At 37.8% G+C, this 21,421-nt stretch overlaps 4 protein-coding genes and 1 non-coding gene across 9 annotated transcripts; 1 reads left to right on the top strand and 4 right to left on the bottom strand.

The window, feature by feature from the left end:
- The first annotated feature begins 118 nt into the window (after positions 1-118).
- LOC103341126 (transcription repressor OFP4) lies at positions 119-1,540 on the top strand. The gene has a single exon (XM_016794140.2). The coding sequence runs from the start codon at positions 235-237 to the stop codon at positions 1,489-1,491; it is 1,257 nt and encodes a 418-aa protein (XP_016649626.2). The 5' UTR covers positions 119-234; the 3' UTR covers positions 1,492-1,540.
- Positions 1,541-4,667: 3,127 nt separating this feature from the next.
- Positions 4,668-9,755, bottom strand: WNK4 (WNK family serine/threonine-protein kinase 4). 4 transcript variants are annotated; one of them, XM_016795462.2, is made up of 8 exons: positions 8,983-9,755; positions 8,632-8,734; positions 7,566-7,831; positions 7,059-7,282; positions 6,820-6,977; positions 6,432-6,741; positions 6,019-6,339; positions 4,668-5,436 (listed from the first exon to the last, which is right to left on the bottom strand). In XM_016795462.2, exons 3-8 carry the CDS (start codon positions 7,802-7,804, stop codon positions 5,015-5,017), a joined length of 1,674 nt encoding a protein of 557 aa, XP_016650948.2. In that variant the 5' UTR covers positions 7,805-7,831; positions 8,632-8,734; positions 8,983-9,755; the 3' UTR covers positions 4,668-5,014. The 4 variants fall into 4 exon arrangements, with proteins under 4 accessions (XP_016650948.2, XP_008242759.2, XP_016650950.2 ...); XM_008244537.3 differs by lacking the exon at positions 8,632-8,734 and having other exon boundaries at positions 8,983-9,753; XM_016795464.2 differs by lacking the exon at positions 8,632-8,734 and having other exon boundaries at positions 7,688-7,831; positions 8,983-9,751.
- Positions 9,756-12,494: 2,739 nt separating this feature from the next.
- On the bottom strand, positions 12,495-12,565 carry TRNAG-GCC (transfer RNA glycine (anticodon GCC)). The gene has a single exon. It is a non-coding gene; the product is annotated as a tRNA-Gly (tRNA).
- A 392-nt stretch (positions 12,566-12,957) lies between these two features.
- Positions 12,958-17,602, bottom strand: LOC103340921 (uncharacterized). 2 transcript variants are annotated; one of them, XM_089045668.1, is made up of 9 exons: positions 16,755-17,602; positions 16,021-16,206; positions 15,556-15,648; positions 15,240-15,422; positions 15,068-15,170; positions 14,782-14,967; positions 14,099-14,604; positions 13,553-13,926; positions 12,958-13,436 (listed from the first exon to the last, which is right to left on the bottom strand). In XM_089045668.1, exons 1-9 carry the CDS (start codon positions 17,013-17,015, stop codon positions 13,340-13,342), a joined length of 1,989 nt encoding a protein of 662 aa, XP_088901794.1. In that variant the 5' UTR covers positions 17,016-17,602; the 3' UTR covers positions 12,958-13,339. The 2 variants fall into 2 exon arrangements, with proteins under 2 accessions (XP_088901794.1, XP_088901801.1); XM_089045675.1 differs by lacking the exon at positions 16,755-17,602 and adding an exon at positions 15,722-15,764 and having other exon boundaries at positions 16,021-16,181.
- Positions 17,603-18,912: 1,310 nt separating this feature from the next.
- On the bottom strand, positions 18,913-21,227 carry LOC103340825 (small ribosomal subunit protein eS26x-like). Its single transcript, XM_008244315.3, has 5 exons — positions 21,070-21,227; positions 20,874-20,966; positions 20,620-20,704; positions 20,337-20,467; positions 18,913-19,280 (listed from the first exon to the last, which is right to left on the bottom strand). Exons 1-5 carry the CDS (start codon positions 21,070-21,072, stop codon positions 19,200-19,202), a joined length of 393 nt encoding a protein of 130 aa, XP_008242537.1. The 5' UTR covers positions 21,073-21,227; the 3' UTR covers positions 18,913-19,199.
- Between the last annotated feature and the right edge of the window lie 194 nt (positions 21,228-21,421).

The raw sequence follows: 21,421 nt of genomic DNA, 5'->3' as shown, positions 1-21,421 counted from the left end.
AATGGTGAGAAAAATATTTAGTTGAGGGCAACTTTGGCATATTCAATTGAGCTTAATCCTTCTATTTAACCATATATTTTACTTGCTACCTGTTGCTTTCTCGCTAAACATTTGAGCTGTTTTAACTGTTTGCTATCTTCACTACTCCTGCAACCATAAGAGAGAGAGAGAGAGAGAGAGAGATACAAGTGAGTCAGTGAGACACAGAAAAGGAAGGGAGTCGTTTCATTCTTGATGGGTAATCACAGGTTCAAATTGTCAGATATGATACCAAATGCCTGGTTTTACAAGCTCAAAGACATGAGCAAAACCAAAAACCACAACCAAACCTCTCATCAGCATCATCATCACTCTACCAAGAAAAAACCAACCTCAACTTCTACACCACCCCAACAAAAACCCCACCTTTCTCAAACCAGAAGATACTCCTACTACTTCACAACAGAACCCAACAGAGCTGACAAGTTCTATAATTCACCTGTGAACCCCAAAGCCTCAGACACACATTTTCCTGAACACCCCAGAAGATTATCAACCAGAAGAGCCAAAAGAAAAGCTGTTTACAAGCCTTCTCCTAACAAGCATGTCTCAACAACATCCTCTGTCTCATCACCAGCCTATTGTAATTGTCATGCCACAATTGATTCAGTTTGGACTGATCTTGAGACCAACACAATTCAATCTCCAGATTACTTTGGCTCTTCTAGTGAAAGTTCCAGTGAGCCTGAATTTCATGAATTGATCCCATCTGAATATGAATGTCGCCAATTTGGTGGTCCTGACCCATTGGATGGGCTAGCCACATGGTCCAGCTCTTATAATTGCAGAGTTAGTTCTTCAACTTCTGATACCATCATTGACATGAAAGATGGAGCCTCTACGAAGAAAATTCACGATGAGAAGCTTGATGGCTTTGACATGATCTCAGAGCTAGAGCTTCCTCCAATTTTGACAAAGCCAATGAAATTTGATGATCATCATAAGTCCACTGAGGCAACCAAGTTCAAAAGAAGTTCATCTAAATTGAAGGAGATAAAAGGGCAGAGGTCTCTCACTGTCAAGATTGTCAAGGAGGAAAGCATAAGAACACAAAAGGGTAGCCAAAGAAAAGCCAACCGGAATTCAGTTCGAAAGTCCTCTGCCAACTCAACAACAGGTATAAGACTTAGAGGCAATTCTCCAAGACTTAAAAGTAAGAAAAATCAGCCATATGCTAGAAAGAGTGTGTCATCACCATCACCATCCTCATGCTTGAAGTCGAAGAATAGACGCCTTTCGGAGAGCTTTGCAGTTGTTAAGTCCTCAGTTGATCCGCAGAAAGACTTCAGAGACTCGATGGTGGAGATGATTGTGGAGAACAACATCAGGGAATCTAAAGATTTGGAAGACCTTCTTGCTTGTTATCTCTCACTCAACTCAAACGAATATCATGATCTCATTGTCAAGGCCTTTGAGCAAATCTGGTTTGATATGGCTGACATCAAAATGTAACATTCTTAGATTGTTAAATGTCAATGCAGATATAAATATTTTTAAGTTATGATGACCACTTTATTTTCAGTTCTGAATTCTGGGTTTCCAAGAAACTATCCATCTCTAAAAATGGCTGCACGTCTCATTTTTTATTGATTTTCAGTCAGGAAGAATAATCAACTTGCATGTTTTATCTAATTTTCTTTAACACAACATTACAAATTTTAGACTATTAATTTAATTGTTTCATTGAATTCTGTGTTTTTCACATTGAAAATGTTGAATGTGGCCTTCATGGAAAATGGCATGGGGTAACAAACACAATGTGCTTTACCATGTCAGAAAAGCATACATGCATATGTTCCTGTTTGAGGCTTCTGGCTTGGTTCTTGTCTGGATCATTTTGAGAAAATATTAGTGTTCTTCTCCCAGGTTTTGTTTCTGGAAACAAGCCCAACTAGTTAGTTCCAGAGATGAATTCTAGTACTGTTACACTGTACACCAAAAGAGAATCTGTTCCTGCAGAAGGATACAGAAGCCAAATCCATAAGCTTCGAAGTTAATTTGGAAAATTTTAATATTCTCTGCCATGGTAATTTGTGTTCAAAACGAGTACGCACAGAAAACATATACTATATTAGAATAAATTTGACCAGTCACCAGAGAATTGTTTCATTGTTACAAATAATAGTTGAGAAGAAGAGAATTTGAACTAAAGACGTCTTCTTTATTACTAATTTGGGACTCTTTCCCAACCACAACTCGACAATTGTTGACCATAATAGAAGTGAATGTTGCGTCTGGTCAATAACTTCTGGTTAGGTCCATCAAGTTAAGGGCATCACCTCTAACTACCACGTGACATGATTTTAGGTTGAAATTGAATAACCCATGAGAATGTACTTACCTCAAAAAATAATTGTAACATTTATATGTATAGCTGGAGCCTGGAGTGAGATAAAAGGTACATATAAGCCAAAGACCTTTTTGGGTTTACTAGCCAGCATCTCTCCTTCCCCTTATGAACAAAGGTGAAGGGTGACTTCAAAAACTCAATTAATGTGTTAGCTTGCCACTAGCTCCAAAAGTTTACGCTTGGTTTTACGTGCATGCGCCCATCCCTGCACTCAGTGAGCAGAAAAATGGAGGGAGAGAGGCAAGTGTATAGGTGCAAGATAGGAGGACACCTTGAAAATAAAGAAGATATGTAGATAATAGGGGTGCAAAAAAGGGATCCGATACTATATTAGACAACCACTAATTTAGCTGTTAAGGAATATACCAATAATGTATGTCAAGGTTGCTACATTTATATAAACGGTTTCGATTAATAGTTTAGATTAACGGTATAGCATGCATAATAATGTACTTACTATGTGATGCTTTAAGGAGCTTTTATCACATGGCTCCATCCATCGATATGGAGATACCAGTAGTTACGGCTCATTAAGTTGCAATTGTGTTGCCGGCTCTCTACGGTCTATGGAGGCTTTGATAAAAATGGCTAAAGGATTCATTTTTAAGCCAACTAGACTGGCTAAGGTTTAGAGTCTTGTACCAAAATTGTGCACACACTAAGTTGATATAAATCCTAGCTACCTAACTTTACTAGTTTTGGGCTCTACTGTACTGCTTTCTTGATGGCAGGCAGAGGACCATAGAACTTTGCCCTAAAATCTTACAAATCTCATTCCTTCATGATAGAGATAATACGGCTTTTGATTTTGAGGTGTACGACCAACTTTTGGTAATTACAGGACCACCAATGTTTCACGCTTGAAATAAATAGCTTCCTGGCCTGCAATAATATCGTAGTAGCTTGCAAACCAAATGGCAAAAGATTAAGGTGAACTTCTAGGATGGTCCCTGGTTACCTTTCAAGTTTACTTTTACTGCTTGCAAAACCTCTTACCATGAGAGAGAGAGAGAGAGAGAGAGAGAGATTAAAGGAGGACCACATTTGGAAATTGATGAAAGAAATCCAATCAGGACGACATCGAAAATTGAGGAAAGAAATCTAATTAGAGGACTGTCATAATCTTTTCTGGGAATGTATCCCATGATTACCCTTCAGCACTTGTTACTTTCAATCCTCAAACATTTAGTAGTAACTAATTGTTTGAAAGAAAACAGCCCGGCTTACAAATAGTGAAAATATCATAAGAGAGAGTAGTTATACCGAATCGAACCCTAAATCTAACCTAATAATTATATTGTAGTGCTTTAATATATAAGCCTATCTCCTATTACCCATCGGTTTTTCATTCAGTGGTTTAAAACATGCATTGTTTTTACCAACTAGCTCATTGTTTAGTGACACTTCTCTTTCAACCGATGAAAAATATCACAAGTTTTCCCTTCCTCTAATGATTAAAAAGAACATGGTATGTTTTAAGAAAACTCTCACCGGTAAGTTTACATACTTGATTAAAGAATCTTACAATTACAGCATGCTGCTTCATATTATGCAACATCAGTGATTTTGCTTCCAATCCTTTCATCATAACGACTCATTACCAACTCCAGATTTGTGTCCATAATTACAGTGTAATCAACACTTAAACATGTAGATGAAGGCTAATTTAATTTATCACTGCTTTAAAAATGCAAGGCCTTATTTTCCATGTGATCATCATCAAAATACATGAAACGTGGTGACGATTTGGTGAAGTCATGGAGTTGAACTAACATGGTCAACTCTCACTCACCAAACCCACAAGAAAGTGCGCATCCCAGGATTCCCGGCTGAGGGACTATTTGGATCTTGCATGCATTAACAAGACAATAGCTTTCCCATATCCAAAATTGGCAATACACATACATCAATGAATTTTGCCTCAAGCAGCAACCTTTCTAAACCCATCCTCAATAATTCAACATTATAGAAACAAGTCTTTTGTGTAAGATTCCATCAAAAAACAACCCCATACTTGAACACATCAGCGTCTGTGTTTCCTATGAAACATTGCAGTCAGGGACTGCTCATGCCTACAAGTGAAGACAAATGCATCTATCTTGTCTCAAAATGCTCATATATAATTACAAAGCTCATTCATATGTCATTGGATTCTCACTTTTTGATCATCTCATAATGCAAACGGCAGATATATTGACACTGCAGGGCCTGCTAGCTGTAAAAGGTCGCAGTGAGTCCTTTTGTTTTATGGCAAGCACTGAAAGAGGACATCAACACATTGATAAACTAGCCATTTATTCTGACAGAGAAATATTATTTAGACATAATTACAACCATTTGCACAGAAATTTTTACAATATAGAAGTCACCAGATTCTTGTAGTGGTCGACATGGATCCCCCTCATTCGGCCCCATTAGTACAAGCAGTCCTTGCTTTTGAGCTTCAAAACTGCCCCTGCCATTTCAGGAGGCAATCAAGCCAGTAAGTCGTCATTTCTTGCATCTCCAGATTGGGACTGAAACTCCCATTCCTCTCACCGACCTTACAATTGTTGAGAAATGTAAATTTTCTGAGGTCTCTCACTTCTTTTCATTCTTGTACAACAGAAAGTACCTAATGGCTTTTTACAATTTTTTTGAAACCTCACAAGGTGCTTGAAACCCGATATTTTCCACGGCTCCCACGGTCTTAAACAAGCGCCTCCTATTCACCTCTTCTACCAAAGATCGGTGTAGTAGGTGACTTCTTACGTCTACTAGCGACTTATTCCTCATCAATCTACGGCTATCCATGATCCTTTTATCTTTTGAACCAGATGCTAGAAAAGCTTTGCATCTCTCGTAGTATTTTTTAGCCATAGACTGCCCAGTATTACGGTTTTCTTCAGGACAAAACCTTGTGGACTTGTGACATTTTGATATGGGATGTTTGTCTCCTCCTGTGGGAATCGTATTAGTCCCATGCTCATTCCCACAAATGAAATTTAAGTTGGAATATGTTCCCGAGTGTGAAGAGCTTTGAGAGCTGGTCTCATCAAGAAAATCATCTGCACCAGCAATCATTTGCAATTGAAATTTATGCATGCTGAACAATGTTAGAAATGCATCATATATGCATGCAGATCATCAGGAACAGTGGTTAACTGGGCCGCATGCTACACACCCATCCCAATGTTCAAGTAACTTGGTCCACTGGCCACTTTCGAGGCCTAAAGTTGACTTTACTCAGGGTTTGGACATATGTACCCAAAACCAGCCTCAGCTGGAAAGGCATACATGCATGCTTGCTATATGTTATTACAAACGAACTGTCTTGATACTATTTTAAAATTTATAAAAAATAAAAATAAAAATAAAAATAAAAAAATTAGCAAAGGTGGGTCAGGGCATTGGGTATGAGCTCATAGTTAACAATTCTCATGTGATTCAAGGTTCTAGTTAGATTAAAGTTTCTTGACATATTTCTAGAGACTTGGGTTTAAACTCTTTCTTAACCAAGGATGAGTAATAAGCAATGGAACAAGGTTACAACTTACAACTAGCCCAATTGATCTCTAATGGATTTCAAAAAATAATAGGGGATAGTTACAGACATTGCAAATTAACTTAGTGAATTATATGAGCCATACCTTGGAGCCAATCACAGCCATTTGTCATTCCGTTAATCCCATGAGAGCTGATCAAGCCTGATAATGATGTGTGGGATGATGAACAGGAGGAGTGAGAGTGAGAAGGACGTTGAGGTCCATCATCATCATCTTGATAATTAATTGTGTGGTAGGCTTCAGTTTTCCAATTTGGTACCAAGGCAGATATCTCCCCTTCAATCATATTCGCAATTTCAAATGGCTCCCAATCAGTGATCTCCAATTCCTTCACCATTTCCGTAGCAACATCAAATGGTGTATCATTTAATATGTCAAAAGGAAAATATATGTTCCTAAAAGAACCTGCATGAGAAAACAGTAGAAGAAACTTTCACCGTTTGAATCTATTGAATTCACTTTAACTAGAACAACAGCCAGAGAAAGTTAAATAGTACCATCTTTATCAGCAATCTGAACTTTGAGAAAGATGGTGTCATCTTCAGGATTTAACTTCCCCGTGATTGTCATGTCAGTCCTGGTTTGATCATCACTCAATTGCAGTTTCTCCATTTCCTTGTCATTTAAAAATGGCTTTGGACGTCCAAGCTTTCCCAAAGGCAATGGTTCATCTTTACCACACTCAAGAAATGGATCAAGCAAAAGTTCTTTTGCCGGTAATCTCTTTGAAGCATTTACTAAGCATTTTCCAACAAATCGTTGTGCTTCCAAGTCTTGAATCCGGTAGAATGCTCCTGGAAGCTTCCCCTGAAGAATTATAATGGCAGGGGGTAAGGTTCTTGTTCACTGATATCTATTAATCTTGACATCGAAACTTCACCTTACCGAGGTAACTTTCTTGTATATTTGTGCAGGGTTGACACACTCACTATATGGATATTCAGATGTAAGCATCTCCAAGACACACATGCCGAATGAGTAGACATCAACTAGTTCATTGTAATTTTCGTCATATAGTTCTGGTGCCATGAACTCTGGGGTGCCTAAAAGTATAAGGACAAAAATACTTTTAGTGGAGGAAGTAAGTGCCAGCATTTATGTGCTAATAATGGATAAACAAGTACCTATAACACTGTGAGCAGATTGGGAACCACGGAGGATTGCTGCAAGCCCTAAATCACCAATTTTGACTTGCCCAAGATGCCCATTGACAAAGATGTTGTCACACTTAAGATCTCTATGAATTACTGGAGGATCATTGCCATGCAGATATACAAGACCGCGAAGGATCTGACGGGCCCAGTTCTTGATGGCTCGGATGTCTACATGCTTATATTTCTTCCTATACCTGCAATATGAAAGATATTGCAGTTTATCAATACATTTACCAAAAGTGAATTGAATGTATCATGCTTAAGAATTGATATCCATGATAACAGTTCCCACTTAATGCATGTGCAAGGTTCTGCTGATCACATTGACCTCATTAACCAAAATTGTAATTAAGATTACTTTTGAGGGGCAGAGGCTACAATTACGGTCTATTGCTACACTTTCTCCATTTGTCTATGATTTACCTAGTTCAAAAGATATGCAAGTTAAGGGGCTAGAGGAGTTGGAAAGGAAATTACTCTCTTAGCGTCCCCGAAGTGAACATTTCAGTAATGAAGTTAAAAGTTTTGTGATCAACATCGATCCAGGAGGTATAGAACCGAATTATGGAATCGTGATTGAGGGTGCTGAGGAGGTGAACCTCTGAGTAGAGCCGTTGCAAATCCTCTGGTGAGCGAAGGACTTCATTGAGTTTCACCTGATTCCATGCCACTTCCATCCCAAGAAGCTCATCAATTGCCTTGTACACTGTTTTCATTGCTCCTTTGCCAAGAACTTCTTCAAACTGTTCAAGACATGGAAAATGCACTTCAATAAATAACCAAATCTTTTATTTCTTTTTATTTGTTTGATTACATAAAGCAGAACAAATTAATTGACTCTCAACAATCAACTAAGGTGGTAACAAGATTCTTGATCATTCAGCATTAAAGTTCTCTGTAATAGTATTATTAGGGTGTCCCTTCAGAAATTATATAGCTATCCTCAACCATAACTTTACGATCATAGAAAACAACTGAATAAAATTGCGGTAGTGAAAATTAACTTTACAATCATACAGCACAATTAGAAATAGTTTATAGCTAGGTGCTTACATAAGCCAAGAAAGCCTTTTGCTTTTACTACTAACCTATTGAGGCATCACATTAAACAATCAACTCTATTCCCCAATTTTCTCAACTCCCAACAGGCACCATCAATCGAAGTCCAAAGGAGAGGGCTCAAAGCAAATGGAACAAATATTATAAGAGAAGAAATGGCATATTGTATCAAATTAACAATCTTTTTATACACCATTTGTCACCAAAACTAATGGCCAATGGTTAAATATAAAGGCCACAGGGATCTCCCAGATGACACCTACTGATGCATAAATTAGATACTTAATGGTGGATTAGACAGTGACTTACCTAATACACACGATTGACCAAATAAACTATGTGGATTAGACAGTGACTTACCCAATACACAAGATTGACCAAATAAACTATTTCATCCTTTAGAACTGTCTATAAATTAACCACATACTTAATTGTTAATTATACTAATATATACATACATAAATACACACACACACATACATACATGAACAGAATTTTGATCAGCTACTCATGGTGTGAACAAGAAATCCATTGGATTAAACTCCAACATCTGATACTCAAATCCTACCCAGGACAGAGTCTAATACCTGCTTCCAAAGTGTAAGATCATATCCATGGTTTCAGCTAGTATTCAAAACCCATTTATTTAAACAACTCAACTTAAAGAAACAAACAAAATCATCAACTTTGGTCAATAAAGAACTATAGCATCATCATTAATTTATGAAAAAAGCATAAGCAACTTGTGCACATTAAGAAACAACAGCACAGAGAAAACAAATTAATGGTAAAGACTGAATGAATGGATGAATGGTAGTAACATGCATGCACATACCCGGCCATAGCGAGCAGTAGGATCGGTTTCAACATAACCAGCCCTGTCAGTCTTGGACATGTTTGAGTGAGGCTTTCAAGCTTCAAGTAATGAAGGCCCAAAAGACTTCAAGATCAACCCCTTTTTTTTTTCTTTTTCTTTTTTTCTTTTTTTGCTTCGTGTTGCTTAAGAACTATGATGAGCAAAGCAGAAAGTGATGGTGCAAAGAAGAAGATTGTTGGGCAGAAAACTAAAGGGTAGCTAGAAATATAATCAAAGGTGGGAAAAATAAGTGAAAGTTGGAAACTTGAAAATCAAATCCGAGGCTTTCCCTCGTGGTTTTCGTAGAAGAAGACACCAAACAAGAGCCAGAAGAGCCTTGAGTAGTCAATCCTCAGCATAATCCAACCCATTCCCACAACCACAGCGCATGACACCCCCTCGTACTTGTTAGCAACCATTTGGTTTGGCTTCTTTTAAAATATATGTTGAAATTTCAGAGGCAAAGAATTGAAAGAGAGAAAATATTTTGGAAGGAATAATAAATTGGTGGGGTGGAGGCAGGGACAATTTGGGAAATTCAAAGTTGAGAGTAATTTGATCGGGTACGAAACTTGAAGAATCTGTGGCTACACTTTGTTGGTACCATTTGTTTGTGGGAAAGGAGGAGGAAATCCAAATCCCAAAAGGAAGTTTGCTTGCTGCTCTGTGGCTCTTGTGGTTGTGGGAAAACAAAATTGAGCTTTCAAGTGGAAGAAAGATGATGGTGAGAAGAACTAAACTCCACAATAAATAGAGAGTGACAGAGAGAGAAGCAACACAACTACACCAGTTAGTACTAGACTGAACAACAACAACAGATGTAACAGTGGTCCCTACTCGACATAGCTTAGGCCGTGTCTGGGTGGGTTGCTATTGCGTCAAATACTTTGGCTTTTTGCCCTTTGGGGGCTTAATATAGGTTTCCAATTTGGCTTACCATCATTAAACAGTTGACTAGGCTTATCCAACAACAACAACAGAGAGGAAGGGAAATTTGAATTTGAAACCTCTTCTGAGGTTGAAAGTTCTTCTATACACTCGGAAGGTAAATACCTTTTACACATACTCAAAAATATTTTCATGTATTTCATTTTAATTAACAATGAACATACTTTGATTAGCTAATAATCAAGTGTTTTAGTGACATATACTGAACAACAATAAAGATTTTTAGAAGAAAAAAAAATTGGTCAATTTTGATACATAAAATTTTGTTGATGCTTATTGAATAATGGGCTTGACTTTGGATGGATTGTGGATCTCTCCCAAGTGTTTAGTAGTAGTGGGTTGACAAATCAATCATCCTTTCAAATGATCTTTTCATGCACCTGTACATGGGGTCCCTCCACTCCACTTATTTTATTCTTATCCTCTCTGCTATTGATTTCTTCTTCTTCTTTATCTTAATATTTGGCTACCTTTATATAAAAGGCTTTTATTCAGCACATCTAAGAATGAAATGACCTCTAAACAAATCATTGCCTCTGTCCGTCTCAGATGAATCCATTAAGCTATTTCAAAGCCTTTTGAAGATTTATCACCAAATATTTTTATACCATAAAGAAAATAAAAGTTTATTTGGTTGACCAAACCAGGCATGCATTTATGCATACGCGCCACCCTCGCTCTGTTTGATTTGCTTTGGATTACAACAGAAAATACTTGTATTGATAGAACTATAATTAACAAGATAAAATCTGAAAACCCTAGCTAGTAAGTATGCATTAAGGTCAGCATTAAAACAAATAATTCATAATTAGGTGGTTTATAATGCAAGGTCAGCACACCTAATGGATAAATTTTGAAATGAAATTTAAATATAAAAAAACATGTGAAAATCATTTTGGAGCTATTTGCTTTTCTTTGTGCCGAATCTAATCATTAGAGTAAAATAATTACCATAAAATAAGTTACTGTTCATAGTCATCCAACTCAACAAGTTGCAATGTACATGCACTACGAATAACAAAATAGTCAACTCAGTGATTGTTTCAAATATGCAACTAGTGCAGATACATAGTTAGCTTATAGCTTACAAGATTAATTAGGCAACTTTGCCGATTAATTTTACAGACGTGCAAACAACACAAAGAAAAATTAGGATAACAAAAATACCGAAGATCTTGTTTTGATTACTTGACAAATACTTTTGTGATTTATCATACGTGATCAATGACGGTAGATCGACACGGATAAATTCTTGATAGTTTTATTTAAAGTAATTTATAACTTTAGAGTGATGTAAAGGCGGAAGGCAATTGAAATGAAATAGGCAAATAAAAGGAATTTAGACATTTTACTGAATTTGAAGTTTAACTGCGAGCAAAAATGTTTCTTTGAAATCCAAACCAATAATTAGGTATTCTTCTTAGAGCACTTCCACCCATTTGTCATGGCAAGGGGTAAGGCAAGGGTTATTACTATTCGCATAAATAGTGGCAGCCATTGCAAAAGGTTTGTTGTGTTTCTACTCATTGTCATGGCAAACTATTCACTTAAATTTTTTTTTAACAGAAAAAATTCAAGTTTTAAAATTTTGGTAGGTATTTATAGAAAAAAAATTTCAAAATTTGTTGTTTTTTTTTCCCACAAAAATTAGCAGCCGTTAGATTAAAGGAAAAAATTTTATCGAAGAAACCAGGACGTGACATGTGGCTTGTAGCCTTTGGCAAAAAGTAGGGATGACACCAGGTTGGCATTAGCGCACGCGAGTTTCAAACACGCGCAAACGATTAAGAAAATTTAAATCCCATGCGATGATGCCAGCTTGGTGTCAGCGCTGATGGCATCACCCTCGAGCAGGAGCTCAAGCTAGTTTTGTCTTTGGGCTTGCTCGGGTTGGTGGTCCCCATCATTTGCCCTTACCGTAGAAGCCCACTGAAACTGCTCTTGGGGGCTCAGGGCCTCTCTGCTCGGCCCAGCCTTCATTGCTGGAAATGCCCTTAGTGCCTCCCCAATTAAGACTAATTTTGTTTCTTTTCAATTTTCACCATTTTGTCATAATCTAGCAAGGGGTAGAGATAAATGGAGGCTCGCCAAATTGAAGAGAAAGAGAAAGAGAGAGAAAAAGAGGAAGAGAGATAAAGACATTTGAGAGGTTGGTGGGGTTGGATTTCTACTTTTATATTTGATTTGCATGAGAAAGAAAATAATAATAAAATATTTCAGAGTAACCAAATAGAGAACATTACTAAAGAAACATCCTTTTAAATGGTTTGCTATAATAGAATTTAGCTACTTTAGTTAGAATTTTGCTAAAATTTGAAAACTCTCATGGATATGCTCTTAGGTCACGGTCAGTACCGGCATTTATATGATGATGCATGTATTTCTTTTTTGTCTTATATTAAGCTTCAATCTCCACGTGGTATGGTTGGCGGCAGACGTGTGGTTGGAGTATGGAGTGGACAAACTATTATAAAACGTACTTACTTATTTAATTTATTAAAAAAAAAAAAATCAGATGTAATGAAGAAAAAAAAAAAATCAGATGCACCAGCCGGGAATCGAACCCGGGTCTGTACCGTGGCAGGGTACTATTCTACCACTAGACCACTGGTGCTTGTTAATGATTTGCCATGTCAAGTTCCATCTTATCTCTCTAACAAACCAACTGCCAGGGACCTAAGTCATCGGTGTTGCACTCTCTGTGGTCGGAACCAGCGTATTCACGTTCTTCAATCAGGTGCCTAAACCAGGAGACTCTCTCTCTCTCTCTCTCTCCTCACTCAGGAGACTTGCGGATTTACATCAATCTTGTTCATCGGGTGTCAATACGGGATAGAAACTCGCCTGTCGCGGGATCTATACCGGTTTATGATAGCCTAGGTAGGTTATTTCCCAAGCAGAGTTTCCTATATGGTTCACAGCCTGTGCCGCTGCTCAAGTTCAATAGACAGTACTCTATACCAAACGAAATTTTATGATATCCAACATAACCTTCGACCCAAAAAAGGAAAGAACAAAACAATCTAACATAAACAAAATTTTCATTGTTACATTTATAGATTTCATCATGTGTATACTAACCAGTATCTAACCGAAAATATACCTAACAGAGGCTTGTCAGTACTGTGTTTATAACTCTCCAAACTTTGGGAGGGAATGCGAAATGAGGGGCAAACTTCACCCCATATATACATCATCCACCCAACCCAATCAAAGCACACAAATGTGCGTGTCTATTCGGAAATGAAAAGCGAACCAGAATGTACAACATATGTATACTACATCGAACCAACAAACAACGCAGGACCCCAACAAGAGTTGAAGTCAGGGGAAGATGTCTCATCAGAAGCTCAGTCTAGTGTGTTAGCATCTACAATTATAAGTGTCTTCATTCTCCAACGCATAATCCTTCCTTCAAAGGCACTTGAGGGGTGAGGGGGGGAAAATCGTCATCATTTTTCAGATGATATGACTGCTCTTCAATCCTAAAGACACAAAAAAGCAAGCGAGATTTAGCTTTACAATAAGAGCTATTCCTTAACCATGTCCATTTTCAGTTGCCATTGTGCAGGAAAAATTTTAAATTACTAAATCCAAGTACCTCTCCTCATTGGCTCTGAATAACTCTGATTGACCGTCCACTTCTGGAATGTGTGATTCCCATGATGGAGGGGACAAGGATCTACACTCAGGTTTCTCTGGCAAGTTGGACAAACCAACGTCATGGAAAGACTCCCAGATTGAAAGGTGAGGTGGATGGTAATCTGATTTTGCAGAGTTTCCACGACCTAGAACTGGGTACTCTGCTTCTGAGAGCTGGCGGTTGTATTCTCTCGGTGAGATTGACTCTTGAGGGGCTGCAGCAAAGCCATAACTAAAAGCGTGTCTCTGCAATGGAAAACACGTTCCTGGTGCCTGCTTCCTTCCCCTTCCAGGCAAGAACCTATCCTTATAGGGACGATAACTCTGAAAAGACTGTAAGAAGATAACCATGAGATTATGAAAACCATAATAACTGGGACTGTAGTCCTCTACTGTGAATGACTCAGTATAAAAACAAACCCCAAAAATAAAAAGCCCATGAATATAAAGATTACAGGATTGCAGCCCAAAAAATTGATTCTATAGGAACCAGAAAAGCCACTACCGCATTGGGGATGTACGTCCCTGTCCCTCGTGGTTTCTTCTTCTCTCCTCTGAAAGCAGCAACAGATAAAGTGGAATCATTTGCATGGTACGCGTGTGCTCCCCAAGCAATGCCATTTATGTTAGTTTGGGAATTAATATTCTGGTGGAACTGAACAGCTTCAGAGGTAACTCCCCATTGATTCTCTTTCCATGGCTGAGGCGACAAAGGAGGACTTGGCAATAAAGGAGGTGATGTAGCAGACCCAGGGAAATAGGGACCATATTGCAGGTTCAAGCAGTGATTGTCAAAATCTCCACCAAGCTCCAACAAAATGTTCAGAGCTTCAAGACCTCCAGATAAGGCATCATTTTTATCATTAGTCTGACAGTTGCTTCCATGCCTATCTAAAGTGTTTGCAAAAAACTTGTTCAGCTCATTTGCTATTCTTTCTCCTGGTAACGAAAGAATCCAACCAAGCTTGCGAGCTCCATATTTAAAAGCACTGCATATCCGATAGAAGCTACCTGTAGAAAACCCATCAATCATTATCCAGTGACAACACATACACACTAGAAAGTAGAGAGCATATCTAGCTATTTGTTATGGTATTCCCCTAAAACTCCACAACAGCAAGAGAGAGAGAGAGAGAGATATATATATATATATATAGAGAGAGAGAGAGAGAGAGGGAAGATGCATACCTCTATTGACACTACGTCCAAGGTTGTTATTCTCTTTTAGTGGATCAATTATATTAAGATGCTTCAGGGGAAAAGATCGCAAGTTTGTCTCACTCAACTTTGATGGAACAGAGAACATTTCCACACAATTTCTAATAAATTCTTCGCTCAGCAGTAGATCATCTCCCCCATTTTCGGGAACCTCAGCTGCAGTGTAAGTGAGTGAGTATGTGAGAGAGTGAGAGAGAGAGAACACAAAAACAAATAGAGCCATTTAACATTACAAGGACACAAGTTTATCTCATACCCACTATATCAGGCAGGGACGATTTGCATACTGGTCCATTTAAACTTATACAGTAGTTCTCCCAATCAAATTTGCTGAAGTAATCCAAAAATCTATAAAGGACCTATAAAAATGAAACATAATTAAATGCTTGAACTTCTAGAACTCAAAGTTGATTTGTGCGAGGACTCACCGTTAAAGGGCCATCTAGAGAAGAATGAAAAATATGGAAAATATATAGGATTAATGTTTCCAAAGCATATGTTGAAATCAACCCATGATGAGCACCAAGAATACGACTCTCATAGTAGCACCAGGCTTTTATCAGAATAATGCTGCGTTTGAAAAGATGATGTTTGCCAATATAGTGATCGACCTGTGTAACAAGAAACATGAGAAATATGACCAAATGATCAAACTTGAGTGAACTTTCATACCAGTAATAGCGTACATAAATTATTAGAACAAGAATGGAGTCATCTGACTCAGTTATACAGTACCAATCATACCTGTTCAAGAAAGCGCAGTGTACAAAGTCCTCCTAACTGGTTGAAGGATATATCTACTACTATATTTTGTACAATGCATTTCACAAGCTTAACCTGCAATCAAAACCGCAAACTTCAAATAATTGAAAACATTTAGCAACACAACTACATTTGCGAACCGGCTTACAATATCTATTTTATTCTGCACTACAGGAAAGGTCACAGTAAGTCTGCAAAAAATTGGTCAGAACAAAAAACATCAATCTCAAAATTCTGCCAAATACACATTACCACTGACATTCTAGGAAACAAGAAATCACGAATAACAAAGAACAGAAACAAATAATAGTAGCATTGTATGGTGATGCAAACAAAAACAAAAAAAAAATTGCCACATAATACCTACATGCAAGACTCCAACTCTAGCCCTACATGGAATTGAACATGTTTCCAAAAACAAAATTAAGGCATCGAGGTGGGAAGAACCTCGGCATCAATGCAATGGACATCCTTCACAAGATACTGAGCAGCTTCATTATTCTCCTCTCCCTTCAGGATAGCATGAACATCAGTTACAAAGCTTTCCTCAATGTTTGCACTGCTGAATGCCGTCAAATCAATATCTCCATCAGGAAGATATGTTTTTAATGGAACTGACCCATACGGAAAAACCTGTGAGATTAACAATACAAAATTGCAAACTTAACTTATAAGAAAGTCAATGAAATGGAGAAGCTCAGAAACAACATTGGTAATGTCACTGGCTCCTCGAATAAAATGAACTAGAAAACAATATTGCATCATAGTTTTCCACAAGTACCAACATTACATCACTAAATGGCAATCAATATGGGGAATACAACTTTTAAGTTAATATCTTAAAAAACCCACCAGTAATGCTGAAGACAATATGGTTCATTTTAGCCATCAACAATGCAGACCTCTAAAACAATTATGATCCAAATAGAAACCCAATTATTTGTGCAAAGTATTAATACTTTGAGCTCCTAAGAAAAAGTCAATTTCCACTTCTTGAAATCATTATGTTAGAAAACTAAGGCCAATCACATCACAAGTAACAGCTCGGTTACCATACATGAAATGGGGCATTACCAGCTACACCCAAACAGCCATTAGAGCAAAAATGATACAAAAACCAACACTACCCAAGATTGAAAACTGCAAATGAAAGAAATGTAATTGGATACAATTGTAATTACCTGACATCCAACGTTAGATGTGATGAGGCTCTGTACATATTGAATAACCTCCTTCCTCGCCTGGTGGGTCACCAGAGTGGGCTGAATCTTTGAGACTATGTCGCGGGTTGCGTCCTCGCCTCTGGCCCAAGACTCGGGGCTGACGGAGGAGGGATCGGGATTGGAGGTCGGCAATGACGGGGATGGCGGCGAAGGGCAGGGTCGATCTTCACGAAAAACGTCACCGTTTGGCCGCGGCGAACAGACTTTAAGATGAGCCATGAAATTGAACAATGAAGACAAAATTGCAGGGGAGAGAGAAGAAAGAGAACAAGAAACGAAATTGAAGAGAAAGAACGAGGCAGGGCAGGAGAGGGAAAACGACGTCGTAAACGGAGTGATTAACGGAGGAAGAGAGAGAGAGAGAGAGAGAGAGAGAGAGAGTGTTTGGAAGGGAAGAACAGTTTCGTTTGTGTCTTGAGGAAAAACCTTTTAAAAACCCCCCAAACCCATAACGCAAAAGCGGCAAAAAGCCTCTCTCTTCTCTTGTTCTGTTTCGTTTTTTCTTTTTTTCTTCTTAATTTTTTTTTAATTCTGCCGCAAAGCGACGCGACGCAATGCAAGCGCAAGGCCGCGAGGGAAAACGCATTATTTCGCCGCGGCAACTCTACGCCAGACCGACACCGCAACACGCTGACGCAAAGAAACGTTCCTTCTCCTCTGTCCTCTACTTAAACGTCGTCGTTTTTGGCTGGCTTTCTAAACCTTGGGGATCCTTATCCCCTAGGGATTTATGAGTTATCCATTTCCTATTGTTTTTATTTTTTCACTGCTGATTTTGGTAATATTTCCATTCTTCCTAACTATGATTCGATAAGATTATATTCCTTTCACAACACCCACGATGCTTGCGGTAAGTGTTTACTATAACTATTTATGTGCGGCAAATGACCCACTAGTGTAGCGGTTTAGAGCAATTGCTCCTCTAAAGAAGGTCATAAGTTCGAGTTATAACATCTATATAGTGTGTGTGAATTTAGTTTATTATCGATCATTTCAATAGAAAATGTCATACAAAAAAAACTATTTATGTCCGTGACAACCACCTAAAATGATATGACAATAATAAAAAGGACTCCCAAATGGGCAAAAATGTAGATACATGGCAACAACTAACAAGTCTTATTTACCAAAAGAAAATAAGACACCAAGGCAAGGCACAAACATTAGGCAAGCAAGCAGTTTAAATAGACCACTTCTCCTATCCTAGCACAAAGAAAATAATGACATTATGTGTGGATTTGGAAGCAGTGCATACACTCCACATGGTTTCTTTGAATATTTAGCAGCTTTCGTTATCATTACTTTTGACCCTCTTTTTTAAAGTTTCATCATCCGATTACAGACGCAACAACAACACATGCATGTTTGCTCTGGCTCTTTGTAGACCTGGCATCCAATTCCTACACCCACGGTCCACCTATTCAAAAAAAAACATTGCATCCTTCTCTCCTTCAACTATCAATTGCCAGTCATCCTTATCCCATTTGACGTGCGTAGAATTAATTGGAATTAATTCATAAAATTCAAGGTCTCATTTGACCACGTTTGGTGCTTATAATTAAATTGGATAACTCCTGAAATTCAAGTAAGAAATCAATGCAGAGTTAAAGGATGTATCATTTTGTGAGATTAGAAAAATAAGTTATAAGATGTTGACATCCTGCACATATTAAGGTGAGTTTCAAGCCAAATATGGCGTTAGAAAAAAGGAAGTAGGATATTTGGCTTGCCTTCTTAACGGAATTTGAAGGACAAAGCAAAACCAGCTGAATTCAACAGCGCCCACCGAAAAATCTGCTGAAAAGCATGTTAACGCATCACATCTTCATTAGCATTAGCGTGCGGTAAACAATGCCAAAGCCACCTAAATTATGAAGTTAAAATAGGTAAGAACTGGGAAAATGAGATCATCTGCTTTACATCTAGTGCCAAACATTGTCCAATTACTTCCCACCCAGCATAACAGAAAATTGAAGCAAGTGAAATAATATGCGTTTCATTTATTTTCAAATCTTTTTTTAGCATTTCATGCATCAACCTTTTCAGGTAATCAAACCAGGCAGTCGCAGCGGATCAAGGATCATCCCAACCAGGTCAAGTTCTTTGCTAAAAGTCATAGCTCAAACGAATAAAATTGATGGAAACTTGTAAGAATATCACTTCATACTACAGCCATTGGAAAAAAAAAACTCAGGTTTTGAATCACCTGCTACCTTTTCCAATTACCTTAGCACATGATGATACTATGACATATAAGATTAAACTCAACATGATACTACACACTAGTCATAATCATCAAACACGCGTTCAACAATAAAATGGAAATAAGGCAAAGGGGGCAGCCAAAAGTAATAGCCTCAATGCACATCCTCAAAGCAATAGAGCAGCAGATGTGGTGTCTTTTCATGGACGAGCAGCTGGCGCTCCAGCTGGGCGTGGAGCCTGACCAGGTGCACCAGGAGCAGCAGGCCTAGGTGTATCCTCCTGATATGCACAAAGAGAAATAGAAACGTTAACTAAAAGAACATGAAAGAGATGAATCATATATGCAAATAAAAACCTAGACTTGCAAACAGCTGAATACAAAAATCAAAAGCAAATATTAGAAATTTATCAGGAGAAAATACTCTGCCAGTGAATATAGAGATAATACTATGATGGTAAATATAATCATGTACTAAGACGACAAATTCAAACCAAAATCATTTGCCATCTCAGCTCCTCAATGTCATTAACAAAGAAAGGACAACGATCACACAACCAAATAATGTGAAGCGCATATCATGCCAAGTTTGAACATTTACCCAACTTCTTCATGATAAAAATAAGAACCAGGAAGAAAACAGGCAAACTAAGTTTCACTCTAAGTGCTTAAAGCGTGCACCTAGACACTGGCGGACCAATAGCACAAGGGTCAACTTTCTAATGCATTGACAGATTTGATAACTCTCCTCTATCTCTCTCTCTCTCTCTCTCTCTCTCTCTCTCTCTCTCTCTTTATAACTTAAGAATTATTAACAAATGCTTTATTTCAGTCTAAAAATTAACTAACCAACTTTGTGTTATTAGATAAGTTTATTTTGTTTTGTGATGATTTTATTATTTGAGGTTGACCCTTTGATGAATTTTCTCTCCGCTATTTCACATAATGCTTGCAGAATAACCTCAATGCAAATAAGTCTAAAAATTAACAACCAACCTGCAAGTCCTGACTGTATCCTAAGAAAAAAGGCCTATAGAACAGAGTCTTTGACATTGGGCACATTTGAACCTCTTATTAAGAAATTCATCGTGGTATCAAGTATTTAGCTCCTACATTTATGAAGTTTGTACATATAGAGACTCATCCACTGAAATATAATGTACAATGTTCCAATTTAGACACCAAATTATGAAAAGATACAAGTATTGAACAAACAGAAATCATCGGATTTAAAGAAAGTGAACTTCACACTGAACCATAGACTAAAATACATAGAGGCAGAAACTAAAAGCAAATAACAGATATAAAATAAATGGCTGAAGAAAATTAGAACATACCCGACGCCTGAAACGCTGTGGGGGTTCACGGTTCCTTCTGTTTTCCCGCGATCGAACCCTCACAACATGAGAGTGGATGGCGCAAGAAACACAGTATTGCATCTTTGCATACAACTTAGGAAGAGTGTAAGCTTCAAATAGCATTCCCAGTAAAACATTATCAGCACAATAATCAATATCAAAATGCAAAAATTAAAACAAAAAACAAAATCAAATACGCAGATTACCCATTATGAAGAAGAAAAAAAAAAAACATCAAACAGAAAAGGAGCAAAAAAATTACCATCATAAACACAAGCCTCCTGGACATCCCTAACTGCAGCTTGCTCAACAATGTTCCTCACCAGAAACCTCTTGATAGCTTTGTCCTTTTTCACACAAACCCAATACCAAAGTCAGCCTAAAACTAATTAGAAAACCAAAACCCACCTGAAATTCCTAATAAACCTAGAAAATTCATATTGAACTTGGTTATTAAAGCTTATACTTTCTAAATATTTAAACTCCAATGACAAACGAAAGGGTGAGTGAAAACACCTTAGGGCAGCATTTGCCACAGTTAGAGCAACGGATGAACTTCACATGGCCACGGCCATGCTTGTTTCTCCCGCCGTTTCTTCTCTTGAAAGTCTGCAAACAGAGACATATACAGGGAAAGAGAGATGAGGATGAAGATGATGCAATGTGAAATTAACATTGAGTTAAACTGAAATTTGGGGGAGCTAAGCTTTACCATAGTGACTGACTTCCGAGAACTGAACCCTAAGCCGTCTCGATCTGAGCTTTCTGCTGCTAATGCTTCGGCGGCCTTTTAGAGTGAAAAATATACAAGAGGACGATATATATGCGCTTTGTGCACTAGGGTTTTGCGGGGTATTACAATCCAGTCGGGCCGGGTCCGCTAAAGTCCTTTTGTTGTCATTTTCTTTTTTTCCTATGGAGGTTTTTGTTGACTTTGGGATTTTGGGTGTGTTTCAAAATAGTTTTTTTTTTATTACATTCTAGGATTGAATTTATAAATTTGTATTTTCTTTTTTCATTTTTTGGGGGATCAATTTTTATTATTATTAAATATATTTATAATG

The sequence above is a fragment of the Prunus mume genome, linkage group LG1 (assembly GCF_029339155.1).
Source record: "Prunus mume cultivar Tortuosa linkage group LG1, ASM2933915v1, whole genome shotgun sequence".
Lineage (NCBI taxonomy): Eukaryota > Viridiplantae > Streptophyta > Magnoliopsida > Rosales > Rosaceae > Prunus > Prunus mume.
Note: the sequence above shows the minus strand (reverse complement) of the source record. Positions and strands in the feature narration are given on the sequence as shown.

Bases quoted from the DNA above. Each gene is read 5' to 3' on its own strand.
- LOC103341126 (XM_016794140.2), top strand. From the start codon at position 235: ATGGGTAATCACAGGTTCAAATTGTCAGATATGATACCAAATGCCTGG.
- WNK4 (XM_008244537.3), bottom strand. From the start codon at position 9,042: ATGTCCAAGACTGACAGGGCTGGTTATGTTGAAACCGATCCTACTGCT. The intron at 7,283-7,565 runs GTAATTTCCTTT...TTCATATTGCAG, and splicing joins ACTTCGGGGACGCTAAGAGA to GTATAGGAAGAAATATAAGC. The intron at 6,742-6,819 runs GTAAGGTGAAGT...ATAATTCTTCAG, and splicing joins TATACAAGAAAGTTACCTCG to GGGAAGCTTCCAGGAGCATT.
- LOC103340921 (XM_089045668.1), bottom strand. From the start codon at position 17,015: ATGGCTCATCTTAAAGTCTGTTCGCCGCGGCCAAACGGTGACGTTTTT. The intron at 15,649-16,020 runs GTTCTTCCCACC...TTTTGATTGCAG, and splicing joins TCCATTGCATTGATGCCGAG to GTTAAGCTTGTGAAATGCAT. The intron at 14,968-15,067 runs GTATGAGATAAA...CTTACACTGCAG, and splicing joins GTCCCTGCCTGATATAGTGG to CTGAGGTTCCCGAAAATGGG.
- LOC103340825 (XM_008244315.3), bottom strand. The intron at 20,705-20,873 runs GTGTTTTCACTC...TGTGTGAAAAAG, and splicing joins GTGGCAAATGCTGCCCTAAG to GACAAAGCTATCAAGAGGTT. The intron at 19,281-20,336 runs GTATGTTCTAAT...TGTGCATATCAG, and splicing joins CACAGCGTTTCAGGCGTCGG to GAGGATACACCTAGGCCTGC.